The sequence below is a fragment of the Mobula birostris genome, chromosome 22 (assembly GCF_030028105.1).
Source record: "Mobula birostris isolate sMobBir1 chromosome 22, sMobBir1.hap1, whole genome shotgun sequence".
In the NCBI taxonomy this organism is placed as follows: Eukaryota; Metazoa; Chordata; class Chondrichthyes; order Myliobatiformes; family Myliobatidae; genus Mobula; species Mobula birostris.
In genome coordinates this window covers 12,402,043-12,424,508 of record NC_092391.1, presented here as the reverse complement: position 1 = coordinate 12,424,508, position 22,466 = coordinate 12,402,043, and the positions used below count along the sequence as shown (strand labels likewise).

At 45.6% G+C, this 22,466-nt stretch overlaps 1 protein-coding gene across 1 annotated transcript in view; it reads left to right on the top strand.

Annotated features, from left to right (window-relative positions):
- Positions 1–22,466, top strand: part of garnl3 (GTPase activating Rap/RanGAP domain like 3) — a 403,971-nt gene that overhangs the window by 231,826 nt on the left and 149,679 nt on the right. Inside the window, exons 6-11 of the mRNA XM_072240887.1 lie at positions 1,881–1,945; positions 5,146–5,209; positions 6,285–6,311; positions 8,830–8,905; positions 14,150–14,248; positions 17,888–17,991. Of these exons, the coding sequence (XP_072096988.1) occupies positions 1,881–1,945; positions 5,146–5,209; positions 6,285–6,311; positions 8,830–8,905; positions 14,150–14,248; positions 17,888–17,991 (435 nt within the window). The remainder of the gene's footprint in view (positions 1–1,880; positions 1,946–5,145; positions 5,210–6,284; positions 6,312–8,829; positions 8,906–14,149; positions 14,249–17,887; positions 17,992–22,466) is intronic.

The window sequence follows — 22,466 nt, the reverse complement described above, 5'->3', positions numbered from 1 at the left end:
ACAACGCAGCTGAGGTTTGAAATTAGAGTTTTCCTTCTCCTAGATGAGCTGCCAACCACAGCTAACCAGCCCCATCAGCCCAAAGCAACTGGCTTTTAAGGTGCCAGTCTTCTGCCTTCGCCCTTCTCCTCAGTAGAAATGCTTTCACTGGGCTTAGTAGCTAAGCCAGATGTGAAGGCAAGGAGGTAGACTTGGTTGGCAGAGACTTTTTGAGACACACACCATTGGGAGCATTTAATAGGGAATGGGAGCTTCTCCCCACTACCACCCCCACCACCCTGCTATAACGACGTTAAGGAACTCCTCAAATATAAGAAACCAAATAATTTGGCAGAGTTAAGAATCCCAATAATTCTTTTAAGGGAATTCAAAAGAAGCGTCTTTTCCCAGAGAACAGTTGGAATGTGGAATGTTTTCCTCAAGGAGAATTTGAAGGGACTAGAATGGATGTCTTTACAAGAGCACCAGATCAGTAGAGGAAAAAAAATAGGATTAGAAATTGTGTTTACAGATGTAAATAATGAAAGGTAATGTGAAGATGTATACAGCACAAACACCACCTTGGACTTCGTTGGGCTGAATGATCTCTCTCTAGGTTGTAAACACCACCTAATTTTATGCCACATTCTTCAGTTTCAGGCTGCCTCTACCAAACTTAACTTGCAATGTTATCTACAAGTAACAGTCTGTGGAATACTAAATCAATTCGAAAATGGTCATGCAAGGCATTGCACAGAGGATAGTGTCATTTAAAATGTTCTTGCTTTTTTAAAACCTAGAAATCAAAGAAAGAAGCTATTTGATTCAGACTGACAAAGTTCCTTTTGTTTAATGTAAAGTCAGGATAATTAGGAAAGGACTGTTTTCCCATGTTGTGTGGGTCCTGGAGTCGACCAAGGCTTCCACACCCTCTGATCCTTTAGAATCTCTTCACAGTTGGACATTGGGGAGAGTGTATGGGATTCCCTTTACCACTGAGTATTGGGTGGAGAGATAATCTTTCACAGTTTTGGTCCTGGCCCTTGTTGCTCAAGTAGGAGCTTCAAGAAGAAACTGGAGCTGTACCTGAAAGAGCATCTTTGGGATTACGAGGCAAAGAGGAGTAGATCTCATCACAGTTGGACGTTGAGAGAGGGAATGGGGATGCAGGTAGATGATAGCTTTCAATGGTCAAGGTGAGGTAGATTGATGTTGGGATAAGATTCCATCTTAACGAACAAGAGGTCCATTCAATAGTCTTATAACAGTGAGATAGAAGCTGTCCTGGTTCCAATAACAATGCAGAATGAAGTGTCACAGCTACAGAGAAAGTGCAGTGTATATAAACAATAAAGTGGAATCATAACAAGGTAGATTGTGAGGTTAAGAGTCCATCTTATCATAGCGTAGGGCTGTAAAAACTGTCCTTGAGCCTTGCTGACATGCGCTTTCAGACTCTTGTATCTTCTGCCTGATGGGAGGGGGAGAAAAGCAAATGTCTGAGGTGCGTGGGGGGGGGTCTTTGATTATGCTGGCTGTTTTACTGAGGGGGTGAGAATGGTAGACAGGAATCCATGGAGGGGAGGGGAGGCTGGCTTCTGTGATGTGCTGACCTGTGTCCACAACTCTGTGCGGTTTCTTGCGGTCCTGGATGGGCTAAACCACAATGCATCCAGATAGGATACATTCTGTGGTACGTCAGCACAAGTAAGTGAGATTCATTAGGAATACGCCAATTACTTTTTCTGGGTTGATTCACACCCACACGCTTGGTGTGAGTCAGAGGCCTCAGGAACAGGATCTGTGGGCAAAGACCAGGAGACTTCTTATAAATTACTGAAAATTCTGGACACTTTCTGATCACCTTTACTTATACAATTCTTCTCTTCTTCTTCCACCAGGGGACACAGAAAATTTGCCTTCCTTATAGCCCTACAAAAACACTTTCTGTCAAATCTATTCTAAGGTACGTAGCCCTCGCATTATTGTGGCATTCTGTCTGTCATTGGACTTCCACCATTAAGAGCTGGCCCGCTGTTGAGGGGGGATTAATCTGCATTGCTGGACTATGATGTCCTGTGTCTTCTGCATCACCCCCCTCTGGTATGGCTGCAATTCAGTAATGCTTACAGCTGGTAGAACATAGGCAGAAGAAGTTGGTCCTCAGTGGAAGTCATAGGATAGACCTCATGGCCAAAAACCACTTCCTCCTCCAGTGCCTTCCTAATTATTTGTTACATCTGTGCCAAATTCTTTAAGCTAATGATGCCTAATTAGCTCGCTGCTACCATTGGGCAGGAGGTACAAAAGTCTGAAGTTTCTGATCACTAGGTTGAGGTGTAGTTGTTACCCCACAACCATCAAGATACTGAACCATTGTAGATGGCTTCACTCATGTCAGCTCTGTCCTGATTCTACAACCTACAGACTTATTCTTTAAGGACTCTACAACTAATGTTTTCAGTGTTTATTTATTTAATGTAATTTGTCATCTTTGCATGTTGGTTGTTTGTGGGTCTTTGATTGTGTATAGTTTTCATAAATTCTATCGTATTTCGCAAGTTTTCTGTAAATGGCTGCAAGAAAATAAATCTAAAGTTAGAATATATTGACACATAAATAGTTCAATGATAAATTTACTTTGACTTTAATTACACTAATTCCTTTTGCCCGCACATGTTCCTATTCCCTCCAACTTGCATACTAGCATGCCTATCTGAGTCACTTAAACACCTCTATCATAACTGCCTACATCACCACCACCCTGATAGCACATTCCAGGCATCCATTGCACTGTAATAAAACTTGCCCCACCCGTCACCTTTGAACTTCTCCCCTCAGCTTAAATGCACACCCTCTAGTATTAATTCTTCCCTGGTAAAAAAGGTATGGTCTGTCTGTCTGCGAAGTAGACACGATAGGCTAAATGGCCTAATTCTGTTCCCATGTCTAATGGTCTTACCCTTTAAGAATGAGGACTCACTGATCTTTCTTTATTGTAACATTCTGTACTTCATCTCTATTGAAATTAATTTCTTCCTAAAGGTAGCCCGATTCTCTTCTCCTTATCCATTTCCAGGTCATTTGTTCTACTCACAAATTGCATATACAAACTCTTCACCATAGTATCATCAGTAAATTTAGCTGCAGTCATCAGTGACACACACAAAATGCTGGAGGAACTCAGCAGGTCAGGCAGCATCTGTGGAGAGGAATAAAAAGTCAACGTTTTGGACCATGACCCTTTGTTATGACTCAGAAGTAAGGGGGCAGAACCCAGAATAAGAAAGTGGGGAGGGAGTGGAGGGGAAGGAGTACAAACTGGCAGGGATAGGTGAAGCCAGGTGAGGGGGAAGGTGGGTGGGTGCCATTGACTTGTAAGCTATTGAGACCCCCTTATACTCCCCAGTTACAGCTTGCCGACCTGAACACAATCTGCTTTTCCAATACTCTGTTTGCTTTAAAGTTAATGAGACTAATATATTACTCCCAATAACTGAAGCTCTTAGAGTAACAAGTTGAATTTATTGTTCTGTGCACAAGTCTGGTGAGGTATAACAGCATTACAGGCACGCGGGTACAGAAAACACACAGATTGAGAAATTATTCATACTTTGTACAAGACTGTGAAGAAAGAAAGATTGTGCAAAGCAAGACATTGGTGCAAATAAAACACAATCAGAGAATTTATAGGGGCACATTATCAAATGCCTTTTGGAAATTCAAAGTGTGCCACATCATTACCACCACCGTTATTACCTAAAACAGATCAAATACATTTGCCAAACAGAATTTCCTTTTCATCACAACCACATTGCCTCTGCTGATCTTATTATGAAATTGTGATACCAGCTGCTATAATGGTGCATATTTCAATTTTCTGTCCATTACAAGTTTTATGCTTGGGACTTGGTTGAACATCAGTAATTTCAGAAATGTAGAGACTAAGGGAGAGGAATCTCAGTCCCGACCACGAGACTCAAAAGCGGTTATGTCCCCCAAGCCGTCAAGCTACTCAACACCCCCACCTGTTAACCCGTCACACCATCACTACATCCACATCAGCCAAACAAGAGAAAGCCTGCAGGTGCCGGAAAACCAAGTAACACACACAAAGCTGCTGCAGGAACTCTGCGGGTCAGGCAGCATCTATGGAAAAAAGTAAACAGCCAGTGTTTTAGGCCAAGACTTTTCATCAAGACTGGGAAAAGAAGATTTCTCATAGAGAGATCTATCCACATGAAGAGGAGCCACTCCTCGAAACTCCCCCATGCACTGCCACTCCACAGTTACTTGTAGGTTGCATTTTATAAGATTGCTTTTATATTTATGTTTTTATGCTTGTTGTGTTTTTGTTTACGCTACATTGGATTCAGAGTAACAACTGGTTTGTTCTCCTTTACACTTGTGTGCAGGAGATTGACAATAAATAATCTTGAATCTTGAATTTTAACAGAACGGCAATGCAAATCACTCTGTGGCCACTGTATTATGTACCACTTGTACCAAATAAAATGGCTGCTGAGTGTGTGTTCGTGGTCTTCTGCTGCTGTAGACCATCCACTTCAAAGTTCAGTGAGTTGTGTGCACAGAGATATTCTGCACACTGCTGATGTTTGCCTTCCTGCCAGCTTGAACCAGTCTGGCTATTCTCCTCTGACCTCTCAAATTAACAAGGTGTTTTTGCCCAAGAACTGCCACTCGCTGAATGTTTTTTGTTTCTCACACCATTCTCTGTAAACTCTAAGTACTGTTGTGTGTGAAAATCCCAGGAGGTCAGCAGTTTCTAAGATACTCTGGCCACCTGATCTGGCACCAGCAATAATTCCACAGTCAAACTTACTTAGACCATATTTATTCCCCATTCTGATGTTTGGTTGAACAACAACTGAACCTCTTGACTATGTTTGCATGCTTTTATGTGTTGAGTTGCTGCCGCGTGATTGACTGATTGAATATTTGCATTAACGAGCCGGTGTACAGGAGTACCTAATAAAGTGGCCACAGTATAGAACGCGATATTCAGAGAGTTAGCATAGTTCCTCAGAGAATGAAGTCATTGGGCAGGTGCACATTACGTTGCACGTGGCGTTTTGGTCACAGTTATAGTACTTGCAGGAATGACCTGCACTGAACACCTTTGTCAATCTCCATATTGTTTTACAGTGCCATGAACCTTGATAAATTTGAGAAAGGCCCCAGGGAAATATTTACTCCAGAAATACAGAAGGTAAGATCCAGATTATGGATTGCTTTGTACTTTACATTTTAATCGCAATGTCCTACTTTAAATAGGATCTGTCTACAATTTAGACTTCATATTAGTACACATTTTTCAGTGTGTGTTATTCGGAAGTAGGAATCCCTGTCTCAGATAAGTTCCGATTTGGCATGAGGAAGACAAGAGATTCTGCCGATGCTGGAGTGCCAGAGAGACACCCACACAAAATGCTGGAGGAACTCAGCAGGTCAGACAGCATCTATGGAGAGGGATAGTCAACGTATCAGGCCGAGACTTTTCATCAGAACTAGAAAGGAAGGGGGAAGAAGCCCTTTTCCCTTCTCCTCAACTCCTTTTGGTGTCCCTCTTCCTCCCCATTCTCCCCTGGTCTGTTCTCCTCTCCAATCAGATTCCTTCTTCTTCGGCCCTTTGCCTCTTCCACCTGTCACCTCCCAACTTCTTACTTCATCACCCCACTCCCACCCACCCATCTTCCCCCTCATCTGGTTCCACCTATCATCTTGCCAACTTGTACTCCTGCTACTCCCCCCCATCTTCTTATTCTAGGTCCTGCCTCCTTCCTTTCCAGTCCTGATGAAGGATCTTGGCCCGAAATGTCAACTGTTCTGTGTGTATTAGCTTGAGGAATCTGTACTGAATGAGTTTAAATTCTGTTTTGCTGAAGTTCTTCCCAAAAGTCCTGCAACAATGGATGCCTGTTTATTTTGTTCTTTTCGCTGAAAGTATATTGAAGAAAGAGATTGAGAAATGATCCATTGAGTACACTGGGGGTTCCCTTCCCTTCCAGAGTGAGAACCACAGGACTACAACATTTCTATATAAAGTTCTAAAGTTTCCTTGCTGTTAATGAAATTGAATAAAGAAATGTGATATGGATGAAGTTGATTGAACCCAGAAATGGATAAGGAAGGGTGGTGGCTCTGGTGAGAAGGGAAGCAGATTCATTTTGAAAAGGTGAAACTTTTATATTGATTTTACAACTGATTGATGGCCTTTAGACTTGGAAGTAGCAGAAGTCTAAGGTGCTGCCAAAGCCTCATGCTCCTCCCTTTGTGCTTGACAGGACTTGCTGGTTCTCGAGGAACAGGAGGTAAGTGCGAAGGTAATGACGAGGCCTCTCGTCCAGTGGACATGGCTGACCAGACATTACATGGCCGCATCTAACTGACTTAAAATTGGTACAGGTGTTTAGGCAAAAAGAGAGAAGTGGCTGATAGAGAAGGGTAGAGGGATGAGATAGGTGAGAAGAGGGATACGAGGAGGAAGGGGAGGAGAGGGGTAGAATGATAGGAAGAAGTTACAGGAGATGGAGGCGTGCAGTAGGAGGGAGGTGTCAAGGGAATGATTGGCTAAGGGGGAGTGTTACAATGTGAGTGAGATATGATGGGGAGGGAGGTAATAGGTGAGGGATGGATTGCCGGGAGAGGAAGGGATGCGGGGGAGATAGGTCACAGGAGGAAGGAGGAAGGGAAGTGGGAGGGAGGAGGTGGGGGAATGGAAGCATTATAAGTGGAGTTGGTGGTGATGGGAGAGGTTACAGGTTGGGAAGATCGTAGGGGAGAGAATGAGGGAGTGAAGTTATGGGGGGTTACAGGGATGGGAAGGTTACCTTGGAGAGGAGGGCTACAGCAAAGGATAATTATGGGGGGTGATTACAGGGAAGGGAAGGTTATAGAGGAGAAAAGGATTATAGGGAAATAGGGGAGAGAAGGGTAATGGGGATTTTACAGGGGAGGTAAGGTTATAGGGGAGGGAAGGTTATTCTTCCCCAGGGCACCACCGCTCAATACAAGAGGACATGGCTTTAAGGTAAGGGGTGGGAAGTTCAAGGGGGATATTAGAGGAAGGATTTTTACTCAGAGAGTGGGTGGTGCGTGGAATACACTGCCTGAGTTAGTGGTGGAGGCAGATACACTAGTGAAGTGTAAGAGACTACTAGACAGGTATATGGAGGAATTTAAGGTGGGGGCTTATATGGGAGGCAGGGTTTGAGGGTCGGCACAACATTGTACTGTACTGTGCTGTACTATTCTGTGTTCTGTGTTACAGCAGGGGATAACTATGGGGGTAGGAAGGTTACAGGGCAGAAAGGGGCTATGAAGGGAAGTTATGGGGGGACTACAGGAGAAGAGATCGAAAGTTACAGGGGAGGAATGAAAAGGGAGGGAATACAGAGGGGAGGGGTGCATTAGGAGGGAGGGTTTACTAGGGAAGAGCAAGGTACAGGGGAAGTACCAATGGGGTTGGAGAGGCCGAGAGGAAGAAATAACAGAGCGGTGTGGGGGTACAAGGGGAGCAAAGTTAGCAGTGGGACAGAGCTGGAGGAAGACTGAGACGACATTGTGCAGACCAACAGGGTCGGGGAGCAAACATTTCAGAACAAGGGTGGAAAGCAGGATAGAGGGGGATCTAAGGGGCACCAGTTGGGGGCGATAGAGGGGTATCTGAGGGGGAGCGGTAGAGCTGGATAGAGAGTGATAAGGAGAAGCCATCGGGGTCTAATTCTATGCCAGGAAGAAAGCATTGGACGGAATCTGTACAATTCCCCCTCCCTCTTATTGTACACCCCCATCCCTGTAACCACTCACTTTGCGCTCCTGCTCTGTAACTCTCCCTCCCCTGTAACTTGCCTTCTTCTATAATGACCCTGTAAATTCCTACCCCCCCCCCCATAACCCTTCTCTCCCCTAAAACCTTCCCTCCCCTGTGATCCATACAAATGGATGAATGGGGCAGGGATGGAGATAAGGCCTCACTGGTAAGTAGTTAAGACAGTTTTACCCTGGGGGGGGGGATGGTGCAGTGGGATAATAAGTGGAGAGAATAGGGATATAAATGTTGGGAAGGGACGGCAGATGGAGGGGAGAAAGGGAGTGGGTTTTGGGAAAGAGAGTGGTTACAGGGGAAGGGAGGGAGAGGTACAGAGGAGCTTCAGGGTTAGGGGTAGGGAGGGCAAGGCCAGAGTGGTGGGGGTGAAGTCAGGGCTGTGGGAATGAGTACAGAGGGAGGGGCTGAGTTAGGACCAGTAACAGGTGATGTGAGGGAAGGGAGTGGTGGGGAGGAAGGGGAATAGGAATATTGGGAGAGGTATGAGTTCTGGTGAGGAGGATGAGTCCATGGATAGGGACAGGTCCAGAGTGAAGGGGAGGGGGCTACAGGGGGAGAGTGGGGGAGGGAGTGCAGGTGAGGAGTAGGTACGGGGCAAGGCATGCTTACAGGGGTACAGTGTGTAACGGGATGCCCCAACTCTGGGATGGGCCTGGATTGTTCTATTAAACAGAGAGCACCATCTCCCCGTGTGTTTGGTTTTAGCTAAATAATGCCATAGTAATAGACAGCCTTCCAGGCCCCAGAGGATAGAATGAGCTCATTGTTTGGAACATGCTCTCCTGTAAACAACACTATTATCTGACTTAATGAACAAGCTGAGAGGCTGTTTATCTTGTCCTCAATATGTTCTCCATATAAAGCTGTTTCATTTAGCATTTTGTAAACTATAATTTTCAATCTCGATTCCTAGGTTTCATTACATTGCGGCATTGTGTGTAATAAATATGACATTGCGTGCATACTATTGTGAGTTTCTGAACTTTGTATTGTCCAACTAGGGTTCAGTGAACTTTAAGTTTGGAGTTCTGTACGCGAAGGATGGACAGCTCACAGACGATGAGATGTTTAGCAATGGTAAGTGAGCGTATGTGCATTCATGTGTATTAGTGTGTGCGCATGTATATCTGTGTGTATATTGCATCAGCTGCCTTTGGGAGACTTCGGCGTAGAGTCTTTCAGAACAGGAGCCTTCATCCCTACACAAAGGTCTCCGTATACCAAGCGGTCTATGTCAGCACCCTCCTTTATAGCTGTGAAGCTTGGGTAACCTACAGCCGTCACATCAAGTCCTTGGAGCGCTTCTACATAAGCTGCCTCCAGCGCATCTTGGGAATTACCTGCCGTGAGTGGGTGCCTCACACTGAAATACTTGTGAAGACCAACTGCAGGAGTGTTGAGGCCATGATCACCCAGCGTCAGCTGCAGTGGCTGGGGCACGTGATAAAGATGCCCCCATATTGGCTACCCCGCAGAGTGTTGTACAGCCAGCTACATCATGGTCCACGCTCAGCTCGAGGGCTGAAGAAACGCTATAAGGATCAGATGAAGAATGCTTTAAGGAAGTGTAAGATCAGACCCGAGGACCTGGAGGATGTTGCTGCTGACCGTACCACTTGGTGACAGCTGTGTAGGGACGGGGTTCGTATTCTGGAGACGGAAAGAACAACCAGAAGACAGCAGAAGAGAGCCAGGAGAAATGCAGCCATGGTTGCCACCACTACCACATATACATGTCCCACCTGCAATAGAGCTTGTGGGTCCAGGATAGGACTGTATAGTCATCAAAGATCTCACTGTTAAAGGAGTGGACGTCGTCATCGGATTTCAATGGACAATCGAAGAAGAAAAATATTGTGTGTGTGTGTGTGTGTGTGTGTGCGTGTGTGCGCGCGCGCGCGCCATGTGTATCTGGGCAAAGGTTCAAAGGTTCATTGTGGAAAGTATGCATGTACTATACAACTCTGATATTTGTTTTCTCCACATAGCCATGAAATACAGGAAGAAAAGGCATCAACTACCACCCCCTCCTCCGGCATGAAAAAGAAAAAGAACAAAACTCAAAAAAACCCAAAATCCCCAACTCCTCCCCCCCCCAACAGGAAACAAAGCAGAGACAATAGCATCAAATTCATAACCCCTCCCCAGCGGGAACAAAAACAGTGGCATTAACAATCCCCAACCCCCTCACTCACAAAACTGAACAATAACAGTAGCATCAAAACCACTAACCCCACCACACACACAAAAAATTAACTGATCACCCACCCTCCAATCAGCCACAAGAAAGAAAACACTGAAAACTAAAGGAGACCAAGATAAAATACATTTCAATAACCACTTAAATCTCTGAATATCAAAAACATCTTTCCGTCAACGTACGATGAGAGTGGCCGCACGAACTCAGTCCTTCCATGAGAGTGACCATGCTGGTTCCGAACGCCGCCGATCAGGCTGCTGAGCCTCGTCGCCCTGGTGGCTTCCGTTGGGAGCGAACGCTGGCCAGGCCCAAAAGCTACCAACATGCTGCTGACCATCGTTGCCCCAGTGGCTTCTGTTAGGTGTGATCGCTGACCGGGTCCGAATGCTGCACACCCATCTACTGACCGTCGTCGCCCCAAGTGAGCGCTGACCCTCTCCGCATTCTCCTTGGTGCTGCAATCTCCCTCGCCGCTTTGAGATGGAGTTATTTATGATCCTGTGCCTTGTCTTGGTCTTTTCCACAAGTCAGCTTGTGTTCTCAGACCTTTTCGGGCCCCCATCGCTGGTCTCCACAAGGCAGCTATCCAGACCCAGCATTCGTCCCTCCCCATTGATCTCCCTCCTGGCACTTACCCTTGCAAGCAGAACAAGTGCAACACCTGCCCCTACACCTCCTCCCTCACTACCATTCAGGGCCCTAAACAGTCCTTCCAGGTGAGGCGACACTTCACCTGTGAGTCTGTTGTGGTCAGAAACTGATTCCGGTGCTCCCGGTGTGGCCTGCTGTATGTCAGTGAGACCTGATGCAGATTGGGAGACCGCTTCACCGAGCACCTATGCTCCACCCACCAGAAAAGGCGGGATCTCCCAGTGACCACCCATTTTAATTCCACTTCCCATTCCCATTCCGATACGTGCATCCATGGCCTCCTCACTGTCGTGCTGAGGCCTCATGTAGACTGGAGGAACAACACTTTACAATATATTCCTTTTTGGATAGCTTCTAACCTGATAGCATGAACATCAATTTCTCAAACTTCCGGTAATGCCCCCCAGCCCTCTGCCCTCCCTCACCATTTCCCATCCCCCTTTCCCTCTCACCTCATCTCTTTGCCCACCCATCGCCTCCCTCTGGTGCTCCTCCTCCTTTCTTTCTTCCATGGCCTTCTGTCTCTTTCACCAATCAACTTCCCAGCTCTTCACTTCACCCTTCCTCCTCCAAGTTTTATCTATCATCTCTCCCCTCCCCCCACCTTTTAGATCTGCTCCTCAGCTTTTTTCTCCGGTCCTGCCGAAGGGTTTCGGCTCGAAACGTTAACTGTACTTTTTTCCTCGATGTTGCCTGGCCTGCTGATTTCCACCAGCATTTTGTGTGTGTTGTTCGGACACAGCAGAGTGCTAGATCATTTGATCAAGTTCCACACTGCATGTCACAGGCTGCAACAATTTCTGAACTAAAACAAGAGCAGAAGAATAAGCGGGAGGCAGAGAAAAAGTGAAATAAGTTAAGAGATTGGCTATCTGAAAGACGTCGCCCGAGGAATCATTGTTTGCTGGCGGCACATGACCGGAAAGAGTGTGAGGGGGAGAGAGAGAGAGAGAGAGTGTGTGTGTGTGTGTGTGTGTGTGTGTGTGTGTGTGTGTGTGAATCACTGTGCGCATCTCTGTTCATTATAGCCAGCGATTTGGAACTTCATCCAGTTTTTCACCACAGCTTTGATCCTTGGTCTCCTCCCGAACTTAATTATAGAGTCATTGACTGATGCAAATCAGAAAGAGACTGTTCAGCCCTTTGAGCCAGGATTGATAGCCTTGCCTGGCTGACAGCTCTCTCAAGGGAGGTGATGATTTGGTTTGAAAAAGAGATGCTAATCAGAGAACAAGATGGGGTAGAGACCAAGGCTGTTCGACCGCTCATCATTGGAATGTTGGGCACAGTTTTACACCGCTTCTGTTTTTGGTTTAGGGAGATGGATCTGTTGAGGTTAAGTCTCACTAAAATAACTGAGGTTCTTAACTTCATTTACCTAATTGCAAAAAGGATTTAGGGCATAGGATAAGCTGGCACCTCACTGGGAGACGGCGAGGTCATCTCCTACTCTTATAATACATCTTCTTAAGTTTGCTTTAAGAGAAGAAATCTTGTGATTATCTGATCTGCGACAAGATTTTCTTTCTGCAGGTGTTTGTGTGTCCAGTATTTTGTTATTAAGTATAATAGGCTTTCTGTTTCCATAAACACAAGAGATTCTGCAGATGCTGGAAATGTCGAGCAACACACACAGAATGCTGGAGGAACTCAGCAGGTCAGGCAGCATCTATGCAGGGGAATAATTTGTCTCCGTTTCTAGTCGAGGAGACCCTTCATCATGACTGGAAAAGTCGTGGTGAGAAGCCAGAGGAGGCATAGAGAGAGTGGCCAGCCAGCACCTTTTTTCCCCAGGTGAAAATGACTAGTACGAGAGGGTAAACATGAGGAATTCTGCAGATGCTGGAAATTCAAGCAACACACATCAAAGTTGCTGGTGAACGCAGCAGGCCAGGCAGCATCTCTAGGAAGAGGTACAGTCGACGTTTCAGGCCGAGACCCGACAGTCCTGACGAAGAATCTGCTGCGTTCACCAACAACTTTGATGTGTAATACAAGAGGGCATAATTTTAAGGTGACTGGAGGAAAGAGAGGGGAGATGTCAGAGGTAGTTTTTGTACTCACAGAGTGGTGGGTGCATGGAACGCTCTGCCAAGTATAGTGGTACAAGCAAATACAGTACTGTACAAAGTATTAGGCACATATATATAGCTAGGGTGCCCTAGACCTTTGCACAGTACTGCAGTAATTTTATGTATTGCACTGTACTACTACCACCAAAAAAAAACAAATTTCATGATATATGTGAGTGATGATAAACCTGATTCTGATATGGGTCTCTATTGTGGACTGAGAGTGGGAAGGGGACAGGGAGAGGGGAATCATTTTTGGGAAAAGGAGAAGAGAGAGGGGAGGGAGTGGAAAGCACCTGAGAGATATTCTGTAATGATCAATAAACCAATTGTTTGACCATGCGTGGTGTCTCAGGGCTGGGTGTGTCTACACCTGCACCAACCCCCGCCCCCAGCACTCCTTCTCTGCCACCTGTCCCATACCTCTCCTGCGGGGCTCCACTCTTGCCTTTTCTAACACCCTTTGCTCCCGGCAGATTTACAAACTCGCTGTCCGCTTCACGTTGACAAATACAGTACTGTGCAAAAGCCTTAAACACCGTAGCTTTTTGCATGTGCCTAAGACTTTTACACAGTATTGTGCATTAGGGACATTTAAGAGACTCGAGGAACATAGATGGAAGAGAAATGGAGGGCTGTGGAATGGAAACATTAGGTAGATCTTGGAGTAGGTTAAAAGGTTGGCAGAACATTGTGGGCTGAAGGACCTGTACTGGGCCTCACTGCCCTGTCCTACGTATATCAGCTGCTCTCAGAGTAACTTCCAGCAAACAATACAGTCACTATTTTACTGTGGGAAACACAGCTGCCAGCTGTTGTACTCCAGGATGAAAATGGACAGGCAACCTGTTTCTGTTACATTGATTAAGGGGTAAACATTGGCTGGGGCACCTTTTAAACCTTTCCCCTCTCACTCTAAGTGTATGCCCTCTAGTTTAGACTCACCTACTCTGGGGAAAAAGGCAGACCATCCTCCTTAGCTATGCCCCTCACGATTTTATAGGTCACCACTCAAGATAGTGATGAGCTGAAGGGGAGCCAATGAGTTGTGATGTTCCCGTGTGCCTAGTCCCTCCAGGTGAAAGAGGCTCCAGATCTGGACCACAATGGGAATCTGATCCCCAAATTGGGACTGGGATCCTGAAAGACCGGAGCACACATTTTTTCATGTAGGAAGTGAGCTCACGAGAAGAATGCTCACCTTGTGATTACTTCCTGCAGCTTACACAGATGCATAAATTGGCTTATCTACCTCAAACATGGAGAGAGACATCCTTACAGTTAGAAATGGTGGAATTTGTGTTTACAGAGTTGGGTGGTGTCTTGGCCCAAGGAACTTCTGAGGGGACGGTGTCCTAATCCACTCAGCTCTCTCTTTTGTCTCCACTTTTGTGACAGAAACTGGAAGTGAATGTTTCCAGAAGTTTCTCAATCTGATGGGCGAAACAATTACGTTGAAGGGATGGATCGGTTACAGAGGAGGACTCGACACCAAAAGTAAGCATTGTACCATATTCTGTAGGGCTGTCAGATGACACATAAAACCAGCAACAACACTGGATGTCCAAACAATGTGTCAAGCCCACTCCCAAATGACATTGCTCTGGATTGGTTTCATTAGTTCTGCTGAACCTTGAAAAGGCAAGACTGAGTACGGCGGGATGAGGTCAAATTAAAACATGTGGGAATTTCATTGGTCAGGCAGGTATCTGTGGAGAGGGAGTCTCAGGATCCTGTAAAGTCATCAGGGCAAAATATCCAGAGTTATATGGAGATGCAATATGGTAGCAGGCCTTTGGCACCTGGGTCCTTTCAACCATATACCACTTGTCCACACTAATCTTCCATTTATCCAATTTTTAGCTGTCCACACATTCTCATCAATGTTGACACATTGGATTCTACCAATTTTTTTTTAAGATTAGCTTTACTTGTCACATGAACCAAAACATGTAGTGAACTATGTCGTTTGCGCCAACGACCAACACAGCCCACGGATGTGCTGCAGGTAGCCTGCAAGTGGTACCAACATAGTATGCCCACAATTTACTAACCCTAAGCTGTAGGTCTTTTTGGAATATGGGAGGAAATTGGAGCTCCTGGAATGGTTATAGTGGGAAGGGAGGGAGGGGAGGAGGGAATTTCGACTCAGACCTTAAGAAGCCTGCGTCAGGCATTTTCATGCCTTACAAGGCACAGATTGGAAGTCTGTGTGGGGCGCCACTCCTCACACAGACACTAGAGCAATGTGTGGTTAAGTGCCTTGCTCAAGGACACAAACACGCTGCCACAGCTGAGGCTCGAACTAGCGACCTTCGGATCACTAGATGAGCACCTTAACCACTTAGCCACGTGTTATAGGGAGAACGTACACAACCCCTTACTGACAGTGGTGGGAATTGTGATCAGTGGAGATGCTGTACTACCATGCCACCCACATCCTGATAACACACACCAATTAGCCTACCAACCAGGATGCCTTTGGCATGTGGGAGGAGACTGAAGCATGTGAAGAAAACGTATGTGCTGACTGGAAGAGCAATCTCCACAGCTTCCAACGAGAAGATTGAACCCAGGTCTCTGGTGGCGTGAGGAAGCAGCTGTCCCAGCTGCACCACGCTACCACCAGGCAATAGACTGGCCTGTGGCGGTTCTGAATGGAATCGAGAGCATTTAGCTGTTTAAACACCAGTAAGTATGTCCAAGAAGTATACACGTGCACTTAGAAGCAGGGATGTTTTTTAAACAGCGAAATGTGAGCCATTCCATCCATAATCTCCTCAATGGACTGAAAATGGAGAAGGCCTTTGTCCTGTTGAGGTTTCGCATCTACTTTTTTAACTTGTGTTTTTAGAAAACTATTTGTTTTTACTTCTAAGGTTGTTGTATATATTTTAATTTTATATTTTAATATCAATTGTTGTTAAACCTGCCTAAATATCAGAGGCATTGAAGATTTCATGGGTGGTGGGGTGGAGATACGTTCCTACCAAAGGAGGTGTAAGGCGCTCCTTCCTTCTGCTAGCCTGCAGGTCACCCTTGGGTAAGATGTAGCACCTGCTTACCCCACCTCTCCGCCCCCCCCCCCCCCCCCCGATCAGCGTCACATGAAGCCATGGGACCAGGTGGTGGATGGTCATTGGAGCAGCTGATGCACAGCACAAGTCCTGGCTGTGTGATCACTGACACCAGGCAGACAATCTGTGAAGAGTATTAATATTGAATGGGGTCACCTGTCTTGCTGTCTTGTAAAGACCCTGCCCAGAAGAAGGCAATAGCAAGCCATTTCTGTCGAGAAAGTTGCCGGGAACAATCATGGTCATGGAAAGAGCAACAGTGTGAAGGGAGCCTTCTCCACAGGCAACGACCCGTCGCTCAGTAGACAGGTTAAAGATAATGGAAGACCATGATCGCCTACATTATACGATATGGCACATAATGATGACGGTGATAACGATTTAACATTTCAGAAATCAGTTCCAATTTGAAGCTGGAGATAATCTGAAACTCACAAGGGGTTTGAGAGCATGGATGCTTCATTGAACCTGCAAGATCCTGTTGTCATTGGAGCAGTAAACCATGGATGTGATAATCTGAGGGCAGGCGGCATTTTTAGCAAACACTTGCCCAGAATCTCGGCTTCCTTATCCACTTGTGCTGCCTGTCTTGTAGCAACTTTTGAGAATTTACCAGTTTTCCTTTTAGATTTCTGGCGCTGGAGGTGCGTTGCATCTGTAGGTCTCTTAGAGGTCTTTGTAATGGATAAGTGTTATAAGAATATTTTCACTGATCCAGAGTTTAAAATCTACCATTTTGATGTCGACTATTTTGGACTGAAATCTCTCACAGCGAGCCACGCTCTTAAAGCTTAGAGGACCATGGACTTGCAGTTGAGTGTCATTGGGCCGAGGCTGCACGATTGTTGAACGTAATGGGAGATGCATAACAGTGACTGTCAGGGCTGGGTGCATGATGGAGCTGAGGTAATGGTGGAAATGGCTTTAGAATCTGACTACACTGATCCTGCTTCTAATTCTCATGATTTAATGAGAATGTAATTATATACCTCTGGACCAAATAATTGCCAGTTCCCTGGCTTCCTGCCAACATGAAGCCCATCTGGCATGTTGTGTATAGACTCCAGTCAGGCTGGCTTTGTCTTGATGCAGGCTTTGCTGTATCCAGATCCAACCTGTGTGTTCATGATTTAGACTGGGACCAGACAATGCAATGCATTGATGTGTCTGTCATACTGCCATGGTGATTGTGAAGTTTAAAGCAAGGTGGCTATTGTGCTCAACAGTCCAAGGCAGCTTTGCATTATTCATTATGAGCCAAACAGCAGCTGCCTCGAACTTGGACGGACCACAGAACCTTTTTTGCAGTTCTCCCTCTCTCTTCCCTCAAGTCTCTCTCTCATCACCCCTTTCTCCCTCCCTCCCTATCTCATAATTCTTTCCCCATCTCTCACCGTTTCTTTCATCACTTCTCCCACCCGCCCTCCCGATCTCATTCTCTCCATCTCTTTGCCTATCTCTCTCTCATCACCTCTCCTCCTCCTCCCTATCTCATCTCTCTCTATCTCTCTTGCTCTCTCTTTCTCTTTGCCTTTATGTCACTCTTTCTCTCTCTTTCTGTCTCTCACCACCCTTCTCACCATCTCTTTCACTACACCTCTCTCCCTCTTCTTCTCTCGCCACCTCTCTCCCTCTCTTCCGCTCTCGTCTCTCTTTCCCTTTTAATCTCTCTCTCTCTTGCCCTCTCTCACATATTCCAAAGGCAAATGATCAGGGTTAGTAAATTGGTACTGGAGGCATGGCGACAGTTGGGGGCTGCCCCCAGCACATCCTCGCACCATGTTGGCACGAGCTCCTTACAGACAGTGGCAGGAATTGACCCTGGGTCAATTTTACAGCTGGCGCTGTAAAGCACTGCACCAACCGCTGTGCTACTGTGCCACTGACTTTCTGAGCCGCGTGACAAACTGCCGCACCTTCTTCGTGAGGAGAGAACAATAGTGGGTTGGTAACATTAGGAAAGATTTCCACCGCGATTCAGTGTGATGATGCCTAAGGCAATATGCTGGTCATGATTTTTGGTGCTATATTGTAACGTCAGCTTTCTTTGTGTTTACAGATGACACCACGGGGATTCACTCTATCTACACCGTGTACCAGGGGCATGAAATCATGTTTCACGTCTCCACAATGCTTCCATACTCAAAAGAAAACAAACAGCAGGTGACGTGCCTCTCCACTGCCTACAGCCATGGGCTGAGAGGTGTAGGATTGCATGGAGTACCGTTGTGTGCTAGTTTTTAAAGTTTAGCTTTATTTGTCTACTTTTCACATTGTTTGTCAGTGATTTGGATAATGGAATTGATGGCTTTGTGGCAAAGTTTGTGGATGATACAAAGATAGGTGGAGGGGTAGGTAGTGCTGATAAAGCAACATGATTGCAGCAGGACTTAGACAAATTGAAAGAATGGGCAAAAATAGTGGCAGTGTTGGGAAATGTATGATAATGCATTTTAGTAAAAGGACCAATAGTGCAAACTATTACCTAAATGGGGAGAAAGTTTCAAACATCTGGGGTGCAAAAGGACTTTGGAGTCCTTGTACAAGACTTCCAGAAGGTTGATTTACAGGTTGAGTCTGTGGTAAAGAAGGCAAATGCAATGTTGGTATTTATTTTAAGGGGAATAGAATATAAAAGCCAGGAGATAATGCTGAGGCTTTATAAGACATTAGTCAGGCCACACTTGGAGTATTATCAACAGTTTTGGGCCCCATATCTCAGAAAGGGTGTTGTCCAGAGGAGGTTCACAAGGATGATTCTGGGAACGAAGGGGTTAATATGTGGGGAATGTTTGGCAGGCTTGGACCTGTACTCACTGGGATTTAGAAGAGTGGGGGGGGATCCCGTGTTGGAGTGGTGGAGCAGACTCATTGGGCTGAATGGCCTAATTCTGTTCCTGTGTCTAATGGTCTTATGGTTTTTGTCATATGTAAGTTGAAACGAACAGTGAAATGTGTCGTTTGCGTCAGTGAGCAGCACAGTCTGAGTATTGTGCTTTGGGAGAGCCCACGTGCTTCCAGTGCCCATGCAGCATGCTCACAACTTACTGGCCCTAACCTGTATGACTTTTTGGAATGTGGGAGAAAACCTCAAAGTTTGCACAGATGCCTGGATATCCCTGCAGCTGAGAGGAATTTCCAGCATGGTCATTCTCGCCGAAAATCCTGGAATTTCCTCTCAGTGCAGGAATACGCATGATTCTGTGAAAACGTTAGGGCGGGGCAATTTTCATCTGGCACTCGTGCGATCAAATTCCTGGGTATAACAACCAAAGCGAGTAATGCCAAATAGAGCTGTGGTTTAGTCAATGGCACCCTCACCCCTCAGTCGAGCCCGTGTCCAAGGCTCTGAGCATGACAGACATAAACCAAGGCCCAGCCTGGCCTCAGGTGGACGTAAGAGATCCCTTGCTGCCACATATTCAACGTCAAGCTGCAGGAGTTGTGGTCAATTTTTATGCTGTAACCCACATCACATGGCTCGTAGATGATCTTACTGCTGTGTGTGGGATCTTGCTGTGTACAAATTGGCGTCTTGTTTCACCTGTTGTAATAGCTTATACGTCAATGGCTGTAAAGGACTTCAGGGTTCAAAGTTCAAAGTAAATTTATTATCAAAGTATGTCACCATATACCATACTGAGGGTCATTTTTTGCAGGCATTTACTGGAAAAATAAAGAAATACAAAAGAATTTATTTTAAAAAACTATTAATAGCAAAGAATGACAAAAAAATGTGAAAGAGAAGACAAATCATGCAAATAATTAAAAATAAATAAATCATACTGAGTTGTAGAGTCCTTGAAAGTGAGTCCATAGGTTGTCGAATCAGTTCAGAATTGCAGTGAGTGAAGTTATCCTCTTTGGTTCAGGAGCCTGATGGTTGAAGAGTAATAACTATTCCTGAACCTAAGCCTGCACTGCTCCCTGTTACTATTGATGGTGAGGACGTGGATGTGGTGAGGACCTACAAGTACCTGGGGGTGCACCTGGATGACAGACTTGAGTGGAGCACCAGCACAGAGGCTGTGTACAAGAAGGGTCAGAGTCACCTCTACTTCCTGAGGGGACTGAGGTCCTTTGGAGTATGCAGGCCTCTCGTTCACATGTTCTACCAGTCTGTTGTTGCTGGTACAATCTTCTATGTGGTGGAGTGCTGGGGCAATGGCATCAACACGGGTGATGCCAACAGGCTCAATAAACTGATTAGAAAGGCTGGCTCTGTTCTAGGAGTCAAACTGGACACACTGGAGGCTGTGGTAGAACAAAGGACCCTGTGGAAAATCCTGGCGATTCTGGACAATGTTTCCCACCCTCTGCATGCCACCTTGGCTCAACAGAGGAGCGCTTCTAATAATAGACTCAGACAACTGTGCTGCTCCAAAGAGTGTGATATGAGGTCATTCTTACCCTCGGCCATTAGGCTGTATAATGAGTCAACCTATAGCCGGGGAGGTGATGACCTCCTCTTGTTAGATTGTTTGTGGTAACTTATATTTTATTCCTTCTACTTCTTTTCTGATATTTATGTCTGTGCACTTGTAATGCTACTGTGACACTGTAATTTCCTTTGGGATCAATAAAGTATTTATCTGCCTATCTAGTGGTGTGGCAGCTAAGGCTCCTGTACCCCCTGCTCGATGGTAGTGGTGAGAAGAGAGCACAACCTGGATGCTGGGGGACATTTCACTGTATGCTACGATGCGCATGTGACAAATAAAGATAGTGTCTCTTTAAAAATAGTTTCACAGTCCCATTATGCTGGATTTATCACAGTAGTTTAAATTTAATCTCCCTGGCTGCTGTGGTGGGGGTGGCAGGGTAGTGTAGCAGATAGCGTAACACTTTACCATACCGGCAGCCTGGGTTCATTTCCACCGCTCTCTCTAAGTACGTTCTCCCCGTGACCACGTGGGTTTCCTCTGGGAGCTCCAGTTTCCTCCCACAGTCCAAAGATGTGGCTGTTAGTAGGTTGAGCGTAATTGGGCGCCACGGGCTCGTCGAGCCGGAAGGACCTGTTAACGTGCTGCAACTCTAAGTAAAAACTGTCTGCTCCTAGCTCTGCAAATGAGATCTAGGAAACATCCGAAAAGTTACTGAGCAACACACATAAAATGCAAGCAGACTTTTTCCACTGAGATTGTGTGAGGCTACAACCAGGGGTCACGGATTAAGGGTGAAAGGTGAAATATTTAAGGGGAACCAGACGGTGAACTTCTTCACTTAGAAGGTGGTGAGAGGGTGGAACAGCTGCTAGCAGAACTAGTGAATGTGGATTTGATTTCAATATTTAAGAGTAATTTACATGAAGTCCTGATGAAAGGTCTTGGCTTGAAACAGGGACTGTTTATTCATTTGCATAAATCCTCCCTGACCTGCTGGGTCCCTACAGCATTTTGACTGTGTTGCTCTGGATTCAGCATCTACAGAACCTCTTGCATTTTAGAGAAGATTCTGAGATGGTTTCTGAGAAAAACTTCCCTTAGTTGAATTGAATGCCATGAAATGAATCAAATTTTTAAAAATGTGTTTTCTTTTTACTATCTGCAAAGTTAAAACAATTATGCTCCTTAGGCTTCCTGTGGCAAGACACTGCCCATGTGTTCTGTTCCACTGAACTACGATGCATTCACTGTAAGCTGTCGAGTTAGTGGGTGCCAGGGGAAGAGAATAAGGAATGAGTTTTGATGAAATGAGATAAGGCATAGATTGTATCCTTTTACATTGTTTAATTCACAAATTAGGCAAATACAATAAAGTAAAATAAAAACAATTTCTGAAAGCCCTAAGAGACAAATTAAGTCTGATTATTGTTCAGCAGTTTAGCCTTCCTCCGTGTTTCACTAATTACTTTGCACTTTTCACAACTGGCAGTGCTTTCATGTTAGCTGTGCTTTGGTAAGTGTCAGTCTTAATCTTATCGTCATTATTTCACACTCGGATCATTAAGGACTTTCAGTGAAAGACATCAGAATTCTGATTGGAATGGATGCTGGTAAACGTGGAACCGGAGATCTGTTGATCCAGTGCTGCTGATCGTCAGTGGAAAGGGTGAGCAGCTTCAAGTTCTGAAGATCTAACAACTTTTTGATGCAATTACAGAGAAATCATGACAGTGGCTATATTTCATTGGGAGTTTTAGGAGACTTGGTATGTCACCAAAGACTCTCGCAAATCTCTTCAGATATACCGTGGAGCGCGTTCTAAATGGTTGCATCACTGTCACAGGATTGGAAAAAGTTGCAGAAGGTTGAAAACTCTGCCAGCTCCATCATGGGCACTGCCATCCCCAGTACTGAGGGCACCTTCTAAAGGTGATGTCTCAGAAGGGCAGCATCCATCACGCAGGACACGCCGTCTTCTTATTGCTACCATCAGGGAGGAGGTACAGGAACTTGAAGACCTCCCCTCCACAGCCGCTAATATAATATTGCCCCAACTCCAGACTTTCCGCTTCTAATTCTATCAAATTCCATCATCTTCAACCCTTTGTCGCTTCCAACTATCACCTCCCAGCTTATGACATATTTTCCACTCTCCCTCCCTCACTTGCTTGTCACATCCCCCCCCCCCTTACTGCACCCCTTCCCTTCCCCTCTTTCTACTGTTTTTCTCGACATGGTGGCATACCGGTTGGA